Raw genomic sequence first — 16,563 nt, forward strand, 5'->3', positions numbered from 1 at the left:
TAGGCAGAGAGCAGATCTGACGGGAGGCCACCCTTCCCTCCCCTTCTGACCCCTGAGATCGCTCTCACTCTGGAGATCCAACCTCAGAGGCCCCACTCCATCGTGGGAGAAAGGCATGGGAGACACCTGGAGAAAGAGGCAGGGGTACCGGGGTAGGGACACACCTGGGGAGTGGGGACACATCTGGGGAGGGGTGGGAGCACCTGGGAAGGGGCACACTAGGGGAGGGGCAGCACCTGTTCACTCAGTGATGCAAACCTTCATGGAGCACTGGGATGGTTGAGGAGGATTTGGCCAGATCAGGTACAAGCTTCTATCTTGAGAAAAAAATTGTTTTATTTCATAGGTTCCTTTAAAAATTCTGAACTTAAAATCACATTGAAATTAAAATTAAGTTAAATCGCATTGAAATTAAAATCATATCTGAATAAGACACACTTCTGTTTTATTTGTATTTAATCATCCTAATAATCACCGTTGCACAAATAAGAGCTTGTGGAAACCAAGCCCACCTGCGTCCTACTCTTGAGCGCCAGGCCAGCTCCCTTAGACCAGAGCAGAGCGTCCTCCTCAGGGCCTGCGAGGCTTAGGGCAGCAGGGTGTGGTCACTGCAGGCCCTCGGGTTCCTTCCCCTTGTGCTCTCAGGCTCAGCCAGCAGCCTTGGCCCTGTTCACCGCCTCAAATTAGATTAAAGCCATTGATAACCAAAGCCCACGGTCCACGCTAGATTGGCTGCTGTAAATATTCAGACAGACGTCACCCTGTAAGCATCAGCACTGTGGACAAGCCAGGGGGTGGGACAGCACAGGGCTCCCATGCTCTTCACTCTCACTCTTTTCCCAGTTGGTGGTGACGTATTCTCTCATTTCTTCCCTCTCATGCCAGCTGATGTCCTCTCTCCCACCTCCTTGCTACCGCTACCAGGCTAGCCTGCATCTCGCACGCAGCCTGGGGCGCACCGTGACCAGGACGGCCACTCTCAGTCCCTGGCACTTCTTTGTGCCTGCCCCGGGCCATGTCCCCCTCCTGCATGCCCGCTGTGCTTTGAGCCTAAAGTGACCTCGTGTCATGTCTACGGGAAGGCAGGGCTTCGTCTCCTAGAGCGCCTAACAGATGCCAGGACTAAGAAATGCTTCGGATATGGTAGGGAGGGCACAAACACTGGGCCCAAACTGCCGACCCCGGGGTGGTCACAGATCCATCGGCTGGAAGGCGAGACCCGCTGTGCCTGCTGCAGGGCCCGCCTACTCCATTTGTTTCAGAGCCAGGGAGAAGTTTTCCAGGGCCGTTCTGAAAGCTTGCAGCAAGAAAACCCCGAGTTCGTTGCTCGTTTCTTGGATATCTGGGTCGAAGCTTCCGAAGACCGGTGTGGAGACCTGGATGTCGTCCCGGCCGGCCCGCAGCAGCACCCCGCGCAGGTCCTCGGCGATGAGGTCATATTTCTGCTGGTCAAACTTGGACATGGCCAGCTCGTCCTGGGGGTAGGCGGCCCCCTCCGGGTAGCAGTCCTTGGGCACTGGGTACTCCACCCACCACAGCTTGGGGAGCTCACAGAGGGCCAGGAAGAGGCGCCGGAGGGCGGAGGCCGACAGCGGGTTGCCCAGGAAGCGGAGCTCCTGCAGCTGCCGGCAGGGGCCCAGGGCCAGGATCAGGGTGCTCAGGTGGCGGTCCTCGATGCCGCACTCCTCCAGGGTGAGCACCCTCAGGGTCTGCGCTGCCCGGCCCAGCAGCCGGAAGAAGCTCGAAGGAAAGAGGTAGATCAGGCTGTGCCCGCTGAGATCCAGCACCTCCAGGTGGGCGGCATGGGCGCAGTCCGCCAAGAAGGCCATGTCCGCGTGGTTCAGGGAGCAGTTGGCCAGGTCCAGCACTCTCAGCGGGGTCCTGAGGGGGCTGCAGGTGAGTGGAAAATGGCAGAGGTGAGCAGCTCCCCGGGGAGGAGCTCTGCGGGCGACTAGGTGACTCTGTCTCAGGGGGCAGCAGCCGTGACCTCAGAACCAAATCCACCAGCTGCCTGCTTTCGTTCAGCCTGAGAGCGAGAATGGCTCTGAGAGCTGAACAAACCAAAAGGATCGTCTGTGACATGAGAGAACGACAGGAAATTTCAGCGGCCATGAACAAACTGTGATCGGGATGCAGCCTCGCTCATTCATCTACTGTCTGCGGCTGTTTGGGGGGCAGAAAGTCAGGCTGCATCCTTGAGACGGTGGTGTGGCTGCGTGTAGTGAAGAGTTCACTCCACCGAAGACAGATCTGGCCTCGTGTCCACAGCTCCTACAAGGATGAATCTTTCATGTCACCACTCTCGGTGGGGACATGACCACAGAGGTCTCTGTAGAGAATGTCTGCTCACAAACTGGTTGGGACAGGGAGATGCGTGTGAACTAGCAGGAAATGAGATGCCCAGGTTTCATTCAAGAGTGGAAGCCACACAGTTTTAGGGCCTTGGAGCCATCTTGTCCAGGCTCTCCCTTTCTGATATAGGTGGCCCCACATCAATAAACACAGAGCCGGGGCGTGACCCTGCTCTGGGCTGCGGTCCTCAAAGTCAGAAAGAACATGGACAACGGGGTCCTGTGAGAGATGCGTGTTCTCGGTCCAGCCATCCCCGGGACTCAGGACCTGAGCGCTGAGCACAGAAGGCTGCACGGGGTCCAGTTCTCTGTCCTGCCCATCCCCTCCCACCTCCTGCACCTGTATTATGTGTGCGCTCAGTGCCTGGTATCTGCCCATGGGCCTGCACAGCTGAGTACCTGCTGTCAACCTCACAGCGTGCTCTCTGTATCCTTGCTGGGCTCTGTGGGTGAATGCTTCTCTTTCCATTTCTCTCATGCCACACCACCCACGAGGAAATCCTGTCAATCCTCCCTCACATCAAGTCCAGGCCTGAGCTCTGCTCACCACCTGCCCTGCTCACAGATGGTCCTAGTCCAGTGGTCGGCAAACTCAGTCAACAGAGCAGCAAACCGCAGCTCAAGAGCTGCAGTTTGCTGACCACTGTCCTAGCCTAGTCCTCTCCTATGTAGATTGGCAGGGCCATCAGTATGGGCCTGACTGTTGACCTTGGGAGGCCTGCGTCTGGGGATGGGACTGGGGGCTGGGTGGCCCCTGGCCCTGGATTATTTACCCAAAGAATCTGGTTCATACCAAGGTCCTGCTTCCTTCTGGGACCTGGAGTCTGGGTGTGCGCCCGGCGGAAGAGCCGGCCGACCAGCTCCCACAACACACCCTGGGCCTGGGCGCCTTACTAGCTCCCCGGTAGAGGGCACCTACCCGGTGCTGAGGGATAAAGTGAGTCCGGGGACTCCACTGGGCGAGGACCTGGGAGCTCCTGCCAGGCCTCCCAGCCCAGTCCCACCGGCCTTTCCCTTTGCAATTGTGCTTTTTCCTTAATTAATCACAGCTGTGAGCACTACTCTGCACGAAATCCTCCTAGGAATCACCAAACCGAGGGGGTCGTGGCGGCCTGACACCTCCCATGTGGTTCTCCTTAACCCTCCACCCGTGTGCATTGTGTGTGCCAAAGAGGTCAGAGTGAGCCTTGTGGAGACACACAGATCATCCACCTTCCTGCTCAGAACTTCCGGGGCTTTGCTCACTCAGGAAAAGCTGGAGCCCTTCCCTCTTTTCCTCCTTTCCACTGCCACCTCCCTCACACTGCCCTTTCCCTGCTGTCCCCGCTCCCTGCTGACCCCTGGCCCTGCCACATCCCCACCTGTTCCCCAGCCTCAAAGGGACCTCAGGAGTGTGCCTTCCCTGACACTCCTCACCTGGACCTTCCAGGGAGGGATCCTAGACGCTCAGCATCCAGCCCGACTAAAGAACACGATGGAGCACGGGCTCCCCCCAGTGGAGGGTCAGGGTGTGCGGGGCAGTGGGAAGGCAAATCAGGGGCTGAGCTAACATGGCATGACAGCCCTGCCAGGCTTGTGTCGGGTCCCTCTGGCTGCGGGACACATTCCCCCCCGCACAAAGGCACATCTGGACTGAGGACCCAAGCCAGCCACATGTAGGACTGTCCTGAAGGTCCCAGAGAGCCAGTCACTCGTCAGAGTTCTACGTAGTGGGCTTGGCGGCCACCTTTTCTGCATAGGAGACTGATGTCCTGTGGAAGACAGGAGGAAAGGAGCCCTCATTCCCCTGCCTGGCAGATTTGAGGGGCAGGAACAGGGATGGGTGACCTGGCGGAGTCGGGATACCTGCAGTAGAGGAGAGGGAGTGTGGCCTCTGGCCACCTGGGCTGGCAGTTCTGGGTTAACGTGCATAAAAGAGAAACACCTGCAAGCAAAGGGCTCCCTCAACTAGGAAGGGGCTCCTCATTCCTCACTCCCTGGCTCAAGGAATGAGAAGCTCAATTTTCTGGACGTTTTTATAAGGATATTCATGGCAGGTGGCCTGACGGCCCGCCCGGTGGTGACTGGCTCCTAACCCACACAATAAGCAAAAGTGAGGAGGTTACAAGGACAGCCCCTCCACCCCCAGGGCACTTTGGCTCTCGGGGAGCAGCCAGAGGCTCGTGGAGGGCCTGAGCCTGTGTGAAGAGGTGCCTAGGCCACCTGCCCGGGGCCGCGGGAGTGAACCTGGAAGCAGATAACCCACTTTTCCGTCTGCCACACCTTCAAGGAGACCACAGTCCACCAACAGCCAGAAGCAACCCAGAAGCAAGCTTGTTCAGCCCAGTGTTGGGGTTACAATAACAAGTAATTAATACACCAATATAGTCACTTCTGTGTTATTGGTTTGCTAATCAGTCATTTTCTCTTTACCTTACTAATTGAAAACAGTTCCTTGTGAATTCCCAGTGCTAAATTTCCCTTCTCTTTCCCTAGTCTAGGGGTGTCGAACTCAATCAGAGAAGGGGCAAAAATCTAAAATCCAGCCTAAATCGCGGGCCAAATGGTTTACTGAACAGTCATAAACTGTCATTGTGATGGAAACACAGCTGAGTGCAGTGATGACAGCGTGGTGCGGGCCACATTGCAAGGCCTGGCGGGACGGATTTGGCCCGCGGGCCTTGTGTTTGACACATGTGCCCTAGTCCCATGGTTGAAAAACTGCGGCTCGTGAGCCACATGTGGCTCTCTGGTCCCTTGAGTGTGGCTCTTCCACAAAATACCATAGCCTGGGCAAGTCTATTTTGAACAAGTGGCGTTAGAAAAGTTTAAGTTTAAAAAAAATTGGCTCTCAAAAGAAATTTCAATCGTTGTACTGTTGACATTTGGCTAAGGAGTTTGCCGACCACTGCGGCCTAGTCCGTCCCCTCCTGCTTTGGGCCTCTTATAAGTACCAAGGTCCCCTTATCTACCGGGTTCCTTGGTGCATCTTTGGCTTTAGACTAGGGTCCCGAGTCACCCTGGCCCAGGTAAGAGGCTGTGAGCAGAGACCGCACCCGCCCTGCCACTTCCCTGTGGCCACCCCAGACTCACCCGAGCAGTTTCTGGACGTTCCCGGTCAGCGTGGAGAAAGCCACACTCAGCTCGGTGAGCTGGGTCATCTGGCTGAGCTGCCAGGCGATGGAGGTGAGGAGGGAGTCCTCCCCCTCGGGAGCGGGGGCGCAGGCAGGGGGCGGGTCGAAGGCCCTGGCAGGCAGGGTGAGCGACACCAGCTGGGGGAAGTGCAGCTGGGCCAGCAGCTGCTGCACGTGGCCCGCGTGCAGCCGCACGTTGTGCACCACCTGCAGCCGGCGCAGCTCGCCGGGCCCCGCCAGGCACAGCACCTGCAGGAGCTGGCCGGGCTCCAGGCTGTCTGCCCGGAAGGAGAGGCAGCGCAGGCGCAGCGGCGGGGTGGAAGCTGCCGGCCCCAGGGCCTGCACCACCAACTGGAAGTTTCCATCCGTGACGAAGATGTCAGCCAGGACCTTGACGGAATGCCGGGCGGCGCGGGGGTCCGCCTGCAGCTCGCAGCAGGTCCTGGCCAGCAGCTCCGTGCGGCCCCACCGGCCCAGCGCCCTCCCGCAGGGGCACTGCTGCACCTGCACGTCCCGGACTCCCGTGAGGTCGGCCAACAGCAGCCGCCGCGGGCCCGTGCCCCGGAGCACGTGGTCCGCCAGGCCCCGCAGGCAGGCCTCCAGGCAGGCCCTGCAGGCCCGGTCTCGCAGGTCGGCTGCGTGGTCTGTGCTGGGCCCCAGCAGGGCCCCAAGCCGGAACTCCTCCAGCGGCCACCGCTGCAGCAGGGCTCGGATCACCTCCGCTCGCTCCAGCAGGTAGCTGGCCTTGAAGAGGAGTGGGTAGAGGTTGTGGGCCACGCTGTCCAGGCTCTGCAGGGCCACCTGCGGGTGGGACGCCAGGGCCTCGGCAGAAGCAAAGCGCAGTGACTTCATCCTGCCCACCTGCGGTGACAAAGGCAGGACAGGGCTCTCCCCCCCCCGTGATTCTCCCGAAGACACGTGTATGCCCTCCGCTATTTTTAGCTGCAGCTGCTGGGAGCAGCTTGCCTCTGGGAGGGAGGTGGCCGGCCAGCCCTGTGTCATCTGATGGTTATTTTGGTCCCGGGTGCCTGTTTGGTTCTGGGCGAGGTGTCTGGCAGCAGCCGGCATATCTTCGTGGAGCTCGGCTGGTGAAAGCAGAGCTCAGTGCTTAGGTCAGGGGAGGTCTGGGCCCCAGAAAACTGCCGCCTGTGCGCACTGCAGGGGTGGGTGGCCTGTGCCCACTGCAAGGGTGGGTGGCCTGTGCTTAGGAGTGCAGTAAGCTGATCCCAGGGCAGTCTCCTTGGAGCACATCTGCCCCAGCTCTAACCCTGCCCACAGTTATAGGAGCATAGAACAAGGTCAGCCTTGGGCTAACAAACATTTCACAGAACCTCTGGGGCAGGAGTCTCCCCTGGCCTCACTTCTGGGAATAGGGACTAGTACCAAGGATGGGGGTAGGCACCTCTGACAACGGTTGTGCCAGCCCCATAAGGCATCAATGCTTTGCTTTGTCCCTTTTCTTCCTTTTTCTCTCCAAGGACCCAGTGCAGCCTGTGGCCTTCCCACTTTTATGGGAGGGAGCCATGGTCTGAGTGAGCTGGGAGGACATGCAGACAGTCCCTTGTGGGCCTGCCTGACAGCAGCTGGGAGATGCAGGCTCTGCACCCTCCATCCCCCCCGTGTCCTCATCTCGGACCCTAGACCCAGGAGGCAAGCGCTGCTGCAGGTTGGATGGGAGGCCCTGGGAGCCATGCTGCCTTGCCTCCCTGATGTGGTGTTCAACTCTTCATTCTGAAGGGTGGCAGAGTACGATGTGCCAAATATGCCACATTAGCATCAGGATTATTTTGAGCTAAAGGCACTTGAACAATAGCAGGTGCTAACCTCCAACCTTCCCCTTTCTTCCTAAAAGCAGGAGCTAAAGCTTCATGTGAGCCCCGCTGGTGTGGCTCAGTTGGTTGAACATCGTTCTGTGCACCAGGAGGTCGCTGGTTCAATTCCCATCCCAACAGGGGATGTGTAGGAGACAGCCGAACAATTTTTATTGATGTTTCTCTCTCTCCCTCTCCTTCCCTCTCTCTGAAATCAATGAAAACATATTTAAAAAATGAAATAAAGTGCATGTAAGTCACCCTTCCTGCACCAGGAGGGCTGGGGGTCAGGCCAGAGAATCTGAGCAAACAGACCTCGTTAAGTAACTTGTCTTCCTTACTTTTCCACCGCTGCCTCTTTACTCAGCTTAGTAGAGAAACACTTGGGCTTATCCATTGGGCCTTCGTTTCCTGCGAGGGCTCCATGCCACCTAAATTTTATATTAAATAAAACTGCTTTTCTGTTAATCTGTCTTTTGTTACTAAAATGGGTGGGGAAATATTTCCTCTCTATAAAGCCTGGGCATTGATGGCTGTTAACTGATTGTTAAATGACTTACTCCCTCCTATCCCCCAACACACACACACACACACACACACACACACACACAGACCACGACCACCACCACCACCAGCAGCAGCAGCATTTGGGGCAGGGCTGGAGCAGTTAGCTCACAGGCCACCAGGACAAGCTCTGGGCTGGGAGGGTAACCACTGGAACAGAGACACACACACACACACACACACACACACACAGAAAAGATGACAGGAAGACAGAGCAAGAGGAGGAGGGGGAGAGGCAGAGAAAGGCAGTGGAGGAAAGGATCTGCTGAGGTGTGTGGCATGTGAGTGGGTGTGTGTGGGGTGTGGACGCTCCCTCAGGGGCCTGCAGGCAGCTGTCCCCTCTGAGCCTCCCTCAGGGGGGTGGGGATGGGGAGGCCTCAGCTCCCAGGGTGGAACCCACTTCAGTCAGGCAGGTGAGGGGTGAGTGAGCAGTGGGACTTCACCTGCCTTTACCAAAAGGTGTGTGACGTGGATGCGGACCCCAGAGCGAGGGTCGCAGGAGCGGGGCTTCCTGGTGACATAGGTGACATGTGCAGGAGATGTCCTTGGCCACAATAGACCTTGTAGAGACACGCAGCCACTTGGTAAAAACACATCCTATTTATTTCTGTTCCTAAGTTTGGGACACGTCAGCACTAAAAATGTGACAAAACAGTCTCCACGCTGGCAGATCAGAGAAGCGTGGCCCCTGCCACCAGCACTCCCTGGTCCTGGAGGTCCATGTGGTGGTGGTGGTGCGGGGTGGGGGTGAGGGATGTCTGCAGCAGGAAGCTCATTACAGGTCTGGCGTCTCCCAGGCTCTCCCTGCTTCCGATTCAACTCCTCTGGTGAGGGTGGTCTTCTCGGGCAACGTCCACACCAACGGGCCTCCGGCACCGGCTCCTCAGAGCTGCAAGCCCACCTGCTGTGCCCCTGCCCCACCCTGGTGCCTGCCTGGGAAGCAGGGTGCAGCCTCCACCCAGGCTCACAGGGGGTCACCTGTGGCCCCTGAGCCTAACTCTAGTCTTGCTCTGCTGACTACATACAACTCGCTACATGGGAAACAGAACGGAGGTTCCCTTATATTCACCCTGCACCTGGGACCCATCTCTGCGGGGCCCGTCACCCACGGCCTGATGTACAGAGACACAGTCCCAGAGGGCTCACCCTGCTCTGAGGCCCACGCGTGTCTGGGCCTCCGCATGGGATAGGGGTCTGTGTGCTCCCACCACAGTGGGAGAGGCTGGGCCGCATGGGGTGTCGGTGCTGGACGGAGGTGGAAGAACCATACAGGAAGAAGGAAGCGGAGGCCTGGCCATGCACAGGCTGAGCGGTTAATTGATGGAAATGACTTCAGGTCCCAAGGGGCGTGTGACCGAGAATCCCGGGGCCGGTGTGGCAGGAGCGCCCAGCTGGAGCTTCATCCTCAGACCTCATGTGCAGGTCTAGACTGAGGTTCCTCTGCCTGGAGTAGCCACATCCCATCCCGGTCTCAGAGCTGTCAAAAGAACGACCCTGTTACCTCAGGTCTGCCAGAGCACCGAGTCCTTGTCGGTGAGGCTCTGAAGGGGTCCTCCCACCACAAAAGGCACTCTAGGCTCGTGGACACATCCTTTCTAAGAAGCACTGGGCCAGGCAAGGACCAGGACAAGGCCCCTTAACAAGAGCCCCTTCGAGCTGACTCTCCTGTGGCAGGTGCAGCGCTGGTCTGTGAGTGACAGGTCTGGGCCTGGAAGGGAGTGGCGGCCCTCAGCTAGCATCACAGGACGTCCGCAATAAACGACTCCTAATTAATTGGCTCATTACGGTATCTTGTATCTCATACAACAATCTCACAGGTGGTTTGTGGAAAACAGTCTATTTTACAGGCACAGGGGTTTCACATGTACTTGTAGACTTGTCATTTGCTCCGGGACCTACACACACACACACACACACACAGAAGGTGGTCAGTGCAGGGAAACTGTGGGGGGGGGGATGGTGGGAGGGGGTGAGCAGGGGGTCTTCTCTGCAGTCTGAGAATGGGATTCAGGCAGAGATGTCTCCTGCACTCCTTTGTGCCTCCTCCACTGTCCGCCCAGGACACCAAGGCCTGAGATCATGGTGGAGGAAGTGACTTCACACTCAGGGAACCTGCCACCAAGTCCTCATCCTGACGACTGGACTGTGGCTCCCACCCATGGTGCCTGCACAGCATTGTGCCTGCTGCGACATGGATTCGATGTGTGCATGGACTTCCCGCACGCAGTACTGGGCACAATGAGTGACAACCTTGTCTGTGGACAACTGCTGGCGAGCCATAGGGCACGGGCAGGTGGGAGGGGGTGTCAGGGAGGTCCATTCTCAGGAGAGGGTGCCAGGTCCCCCTGAGCCACTGCTGATAGGGGGTGCTCTGGAGGACACCCTGGAGGCAGGGGCGGGGTGGGTGGTCTCCACTGCCTTGGCTGGGCCTCTGGGGACAGACTATATCTCTCCCAGGCCTGGCCCTCCTATTGGAGAAAGGCCTGAGCTCTCAGAGTGGCCAATGCTGGCCTCTTGAGTATGCCGGTCACCAGGGGGTTTAGGCAGCGAGACTACAGGGAGGTTAGACAGGAAGATGGGGGAGCAGGGAAGCAGCCCTGCCTGGCCGGTGCGTCTCTCTCGTGGTGCTGTCAATGCCGTCACGATATGGGATCCTGATATGGGAGCATCTGCAACAGGCAGAGGCTCAGTCAGGCAGCCTGGGGGTGGTGGGGTGCCCAGCGCCTTAGGTGGGCGAGAGAAACCCTGGTGCACTGGGGAAGCTGGGAGACTGTTACTTACAGAGTGTTTTTGCCTGACACTCAAATAGCTATCCAGAAGCTGAAGACATGAGGGGTGTTGTTCTGACAGAAAGGGAGGGAAGTCACTACAGAACCAGCGTCATTGGGCCTCACAGATGATCTGGGGCAAGGGAGCTAAAGACTCATTCCCTCGACTCTCTGCTCAGCGCACCCTTAAAATCGGACCTTTCCTTCCGAGGATTCCAGGAGGTGGTCTGAGGGTGTCTTTCTTTTTTCTTTTTTTTTTTCTTTTTTTTAAATATATTTTATTGATTTTTTTACAGAGAGAAGGAGAGAGGGATAGAGAGCTAGAAATGTCAATGAGAGAGAAACATCGACCAGCTGCCTCCTGCACACCCCCCACTGGGGATGTGCCCACAACCAATGTACATGCCCTTGACCGGAATCAAACCGGGGACCTTTCAGTCCGCAGACAGACGCTCTACCACTGAGCCAAACCGGTTTCGGCCTGAGGGTGTCTTTCTAGCACTGGAGCTGTGCCTGAGACTCACGAGTATGACGTGGGGTGGGCGAAGGCACTGACCCCACAGGCCCAGCCATGTCCTGTGAGGAGGTCCCTTTGAAAAGGTAACTTGTGTGTTGCCTGGCCCCTCTCCGGGCCATGTCAGCCCCTCCCCTTCAGGAAGACGTCTGAGTGCACACCCTTAGCAATATTTGGGGCATCCTCCTATGACAGGCTGGGCCCCAGACACCCTCCCGAGATAAAAACACACATTTGCATCCATTTGGGGGAACACTGATTTGCCAGGTATGTGATCCCTTCAGAAGGACAGGACTGGGGGTCCTGTAAGTGTCCCTGGAGGGGCTGGACTCTAGGCAGAGTCCCTGCTGACCCTCCGCCCTGCATCTTCCGATTTCAGCTTGCTCCTCGGCAGGCTGCTTGGAAATGGCTCTGCTGACCATCAGCCCTCTTATACCCAGACTGCAGGGCCTTGAGTGAGGGCCCCACTGAATGGAACCAGTGAATGCCAAATGGTACAGGCCTCCAGGGGGCCGGCAAAATCTCAGCAGTGAGCAGGCCCTACAATCACCCTGGCTAAGTGACTCCAAGTGCCCAGTGCCTGAGCCAGGCCTTCGGTTTGTAGCCAGCCTGCCCAGCGTGCAGTGCTGGGTGCGGGTGGGGAGCAGGTTCACGTGCATGATGACCCCTCGGGGTGGGGTCTGTGTGGTCCTGGGCGGCCCAGCATCACGTGGGCAGGTACTGACTGCGCCCAAAGCACCTGGGCCTCTCGTGTGGGATCTCAGAAGAGGGTACACTCACGGTCGTGATGAACTGGGCTCCGTCAATCTGTGGCTGCGGGTCCCTCGGTGGAAGGGGGGGAGGTGTGCTCTGGGGGCCCTTATCAGAGAACAGGGGCTGTGACAGCCCGGGTGGGCCAGGGCTGCTGTCCCCGGACATGCACTGGGAAGACTCCGAGCTCTTGGCACCTGTGGAGAGGACCAGAATTAGGGCGGGTCCACCGGAATGAGCGCTGCCCCGCGTCTTCTATGCTCAGGGGCAATCAACAGCTAGGCGTTTTCTGCTCCATGTGCGAGCTTCTAGCAGCACGTGAGGCTGGTCAGAGCAGGATGGTGTGGCAGGAAGGTAATACCACATATGCTCATGGACAGTGTTTCCTGACCCGGTTCTCTGAGCCAGTGTAGCTGATAGACCAGGGTGGGCGGCGCCCAGACAACCTCTCCACCAGTAGGCGGTCTTCAGCTCATGCTGGGGGCTCTGTGACCACTGGGCATGCAAGTCAAAGGGGAAGCAGAAACTGAGACCAAAGAAGGTCCCCAACCCTTAAACAAGGAGCCAGAACAGGACAAACAAGACCTGACATTCTTCCCTCCCCTCCCCCTCCTACACCCCTCCTCCCCGACCTGCCCCCTTTCCCCCCCAAATCTCTGCTGCAGGACTGGAGGGCTGGCCTAGCTGAAGCCACTGGGTCCAGACCCGGGGTCACTCCCCACATCTGAGACTGGAGTTCTAGGCCACTGTCTGGGCACAGTCTCAATCTCCTGCATGGGTGGCTGGTGGCATTCCCCTGTAATTCTCTGCAGGATCATGAGTGCTGTTTGGGCACCGAGCTGGGGATGGCCAAGATGAGCCCTTAACACAGGCCCTTTCTCCTTGTCCTCACATCCGGGCTCAGACTGGGCCTTGACTGCAGGCTGTGCCAGCCCAGATGTGAGCTACCTGTGGTCCTGGACCCAGAAGTATGTGTTCAGGAAGTGTAGCCGCCCTGGGCTGGCAATGCCATGTGTCCCCATTGTACTCGGGTGGCCCAGCCTGCCGTGGCTGCTGCTGGTTCTGATCAGGTGTGCAGCACCTGGCTGCCTGGGCTCCCCGGCAGGGTTCACGTGCAATGCCTTCCATCAGGCACAGAGATTGCAAAGTCTCAGATGTTGTCCTGCTGGCAAGGACACATTTTGGGCTTGGAAAGGTACATGTCCCAGGCAGTGTGGCCCGAGGATGGGCCGCATCTGGGCAGGAGACCACAGGCCAATAACCAACCATGGTGAATTCCAGACACATCCCTTCCTCCACAAGGATGTTGTGCAAAATACTGTTTCACTGGGATGTAAGCGACACAAGAAAGTGCACACCTCTAAAGCACAAATGGACATCTCTGGGCCTGTGTATATACCGCGAGGTTACACATGTGTACACAACAGTCAGAGAGAACATGTGAATCGCTCACCAAAAGCTGCTGGTGCCCATTATGACCAGTATGGTCTCTGACATGCTGAGCACGGGTCTGCCTCTGACCAGACAGCCCTCTGTTCTTTGTTCCCTCTTCTTCTTTCTCTACATTCTTTGGACTTTTTTCTTACTGTTTCATTTTGTCTCCTTTGTTAGTGTTTCAGCTGTCTCTTTGTTTTATTTTAGTGGTTGTTTTGCTATTTTATAATCTAACAGATCACAATTTGCCTTCAAGTGATATTACTCAGTTCACAGATAGCATAGAACCCCACGCCTGTAGACGCTATTGTCTAGCAGCTCATGGATGTGCCCCTCCGCCTTCTTTCTGCCTCTCTGGGTTTCATTTTGGACACTTTCCACTGATGTGTCTTCAAATTCACTAACATTTTCTTCTGTTACCCCAACTTGTCTCATTTTCACCTCAGATATTGCAGCTTTTGCCCTCTATGTCCTTTCTTGGTGTTTTCATATCTTCCACGTCATTACTTAACTTCTTAGACATCAAGAATGGTTATAACAATGGTTTGAAGGCCTCAACAGATAATTCCAACATCCACGCCAGCTTCAGCTGGTTTTGCAGGATTGGTTACTCTCATTACAGTTTATGTTTTCTATTTCTTTGCTTGCCTGTTGCTATGACTGGATGTCACAGAATGTGAACTGACCTTGTTGGGTGCTGGATATTTTTTTGATTCTATAAATCTCCATGAGCTTGGTCCTGCGATGCAGTGAGGTTACCTGGAAACGAGTCCTCTTGGGTCTTGCTTCATGATCTGGTGGGTGGGTTGGGGGCAGGGGTCAGTCAAATGCTCCCTCCTCCTGAGATAGGCCCTTCCAAAGGCTCGCCTAGCACCCTGCGAACCACAATGTCCTGCCCAGCTGGTGGGATAGGTGCCTGTGTGACTGTGGCATCTGTTCTCTTGGCCTTTCAAAGATTCCCTGGCTCCGGGGGTTCTTCACATGCTGTGCTGACCAAGCGATTTGGATTTTGGAGGGGAACCATCTGTCAGGCTCCCAAGGCCTTTTGCTGCACAGGCCTTGCCTACCTCGTCCTGCAAACCCCACCACCTTGGTCTAGTCCACATGGGGAGGCTGTGTACCATGTCCGGGGACATTAAGGGCAGTAACCAGGGCAGTCGCGGGGTTCACCTTATCTTTCTGCCTCTCAGGGTCACCGTTCTTTATTGTCAGATGTTCTGTGTTTTGAAATCTCTCATTTCATATATTTCTCCTGGTTTGGTTTTGTCTGTGTGGTTTTTAAAAAAACATATTTTATTAATTTTTTACAGAGAGGAAGAGATAGGGAGTTAGAAACATCGATGAGAGAGGATCATCGATCAGCTGCCTCTTGCATACCCTCTACTGGAGATGTGCCCACAACCAAGGTACATGCCCTTGACTGGAATTGAACCTGGAACCTTTCAGTCCACAGGCCGACGCTCTATCCACTGAGCCAAACCAGTTATAGCTATCTGTGTGGTTTTTTAAAATTTGTTTTGAATCTGTCCCCTGTTACTTCATTTTGGGTGGAAGTGAAAGGTTGGTGTGTTTTTTGTTTGTTTTTTAAAGAAAAGAAACATTCTAATTTGCTTGAAAATGTTGGAAATCAAGCGAAACAAATGAACACATAAACTAGCCCCAAACCACATCAGCTGTGAGAGGCTGGAGCGCAGGTGGCCACCGCGCACAAGTGCACTCACGTAGCGCGGGCTGGCTCCCCGTCTCCTGCTCCGGCTCGTCCTCCTCGATGCAGGCGTGGACGTCGTGCGGCCAGGGCCAGTGGGCTTGGCCGGGGGACACATGCAGGGCAGCAGAGGACTGGCTGCTGGAGGAGGAGGTGCTGCTGTCTGAGATGGTGGAGTGCGGTCTCTTGAAGGGCGTGGGGTGGTTACAGGCAGGCACAGCTGTGGAAACATGGGCCCTTGACTCTGGAAGGAGACAGGAAGCAAGCTGTCGGCCCCTGCTTCAGAAGTGCAGACTGGATGCCAGAACCGGTCAGGGCCCTCAGGAAGACTGGCCAGATCTTCTGGCTGCAGCAGCCGCCCTGCTAAGTGCCACCCTGGCGCTCTGGGGCCTGGGTTCCAGCTGGCAGGGCGGAGTGGGGAGGGCTCGGACCACCTTACCTGTCCCATTCATGTTGTACTCGGCAGCTTGGTCACTCAGGGCTGCACCGCTGGGCTTGATGTCCAGGAATGGTGTGCTGCCCAGGCCCACAGGCACGATTTCTTGCATTCTGAGTTCTGAAATAGAAGAATGTAGGAGACTCCTCCAAGCAACTCCTTGGGTTTAATACCACCCTTGATGGTGTTCTGTACCCAACACCCTCAGTTCAGACCCGGCTCCCCAGAGTGATGCTGGGCGGCCAAGCGGCCTCACGTGGCCTCTCCCAGAGAATACGGGGTGACAGAGGCCTCCAGGAGGCACATGGCCACGAGAAGGACACACTGACAGATATATGTTTGTCTTTGAATACTGAGAGGAGACCTACGCATAGGGTAAGAGTGTAATAATGAATTACTTCTTGGTAAAACTAAAAAAGAAAGAAAAGAAAGATAATTATAGTTGGTTGGAGGATGTAGAGGGAATGGCAGGAGCAGAGGAGACTGGGGAGAGGAGATAGGGGACCTAGCATGGGCTTCCTGCTCCTTTAAGGTCTGGATCCACTCCGAGGGGATCGAGGAGCCACTAGGCACCCTGAGCAGAGCTGCCTTGTGCAGTGTGAGCATATGTTGTATGCTCACGTGAGTAGGTGGATGTATGTGTGCACATGTGTGCAGGGGTGAACTATGCTTCGAAGGAGATGACAGTGGGGACCTTGGGAGCATCTCTGTGATAGGATAAGGCTCTGGGCATGATACAGCTAATGAGGGGACAGGTGGTTGTCCCCTCAGATGATAGAGCCTGTAGGGTTCCTCAGGCATGCATGGTCTAAGATGCCACAGGAAGGCCAGGTTAAGGGGTCGCTATTAAGATGGCACTTATAGTGGCCAGACTGCATGAATGGCTACTTGTGAGTGTAGACAGAGGTGCCCCAGTGACTAAATAAGCGCAGAAGAGGGAACAAAGGGGTGATATTGAGAAGGAAGAAACCTGGTGGGGATTCCAGCAGAAGGGAAAAGGTGCCTATTGAAGAGGGGCCCTCATGAGCAGGGAGACCACAGGTTGACCATCAGCCCAGCACCCAGTCAGGAGGCCTTGACAAGCCGGGCAGGGTAGACAGCTGACCTCCATGGGCCT

At 56.3% G+C, this 16,563-nt stretch overlaps 2 protein-coding genes across 7 annotated transcripts in view; both read right to left on the minus strand.

Moving 5' to 3' along the window:
- Positions 1 to 221: 221 nt before the first annotated feature.
- LRRC14B (leucine rich repeat containing 14B) lies at positions 222 to 6,347 on the minus strand. The gene is made up of 2 exons (XM_036409616.2): positions 5,424 to 6,347; positions 222 to 1,890 (listed from the first exon to the last, which is right to left on the minus strand). Exons 1-2 carry the CDS (start codon positions 6,314 to 6,316, stop codon positions 1,245 to 1,247), a joined length of 1,539 nt encoding a protein of 512 aa, XP_036265509.2. The 5' UTR covers positions 6,317 to 6,347; the 3' UTR covers positions 222 to 1,244.
- A 2,070-nt stretch (positions 6,348 to 8,417) lies between these two features.
- Positions 8,418 to 16,563, minus strand: part of PLEKHG4B (pleckstrin homology and RhoGEF domain containing G4B) — a 66,312-nt gene continuing 58,166 nt past the window's right edge. For 5 of the 6 annotated variants that reach the window (XM_045571573.1, XM_045571571.1, XM_036409674.2 and 2 more), the window contains 5 exons: positions 15,450 to 15,566; positions 15,027 to 15,254; positions 11,902 to 12,068; positions 10,621 to 10,682; positions 8,418 to 9,316 (listed from right to left, as the gene is read on the minus strand). In XM_045571573.1, the coding sequence (XP_045427529.1) occupies positions 10,641 to 10,682; positions 11,902 to 12,068; positions 15,027 to 15,254; positions 15,450 to 15,566 (554 nt within the window). In that variant the 3' untranslated portion in view covers positions 8,418 to 9,316; positions 10,621 to 10,640. The remainder of the gene's footprint in view (positions 9,317 to 10,620; positions 10,683 to 11,901; positions 12,069 to 15,026; positions 15,255 to 15,449; positions 15,567 to 16,563) is intronic. The other variant, XM_045571572.1, reaches the window with a different exon arrangement.

Source organism: Pipistrellus kuhlii, unplaced genomic scaffold, assembly GCF_014108245.1.
Source record: "Pipistrellus kuhlii isolate mPipKuh1 unplaced genomic scaffold, mPipKuh1.p scaffold_m20_p_4, whole genome shotgun sequence".
Lineage (NCBI taxonomy): Eukaryota > Metazoa > Chordata > Mammalia > Chiroptera > Vespertilionidae > Pipistrellus > Pipistrellus kuhlii.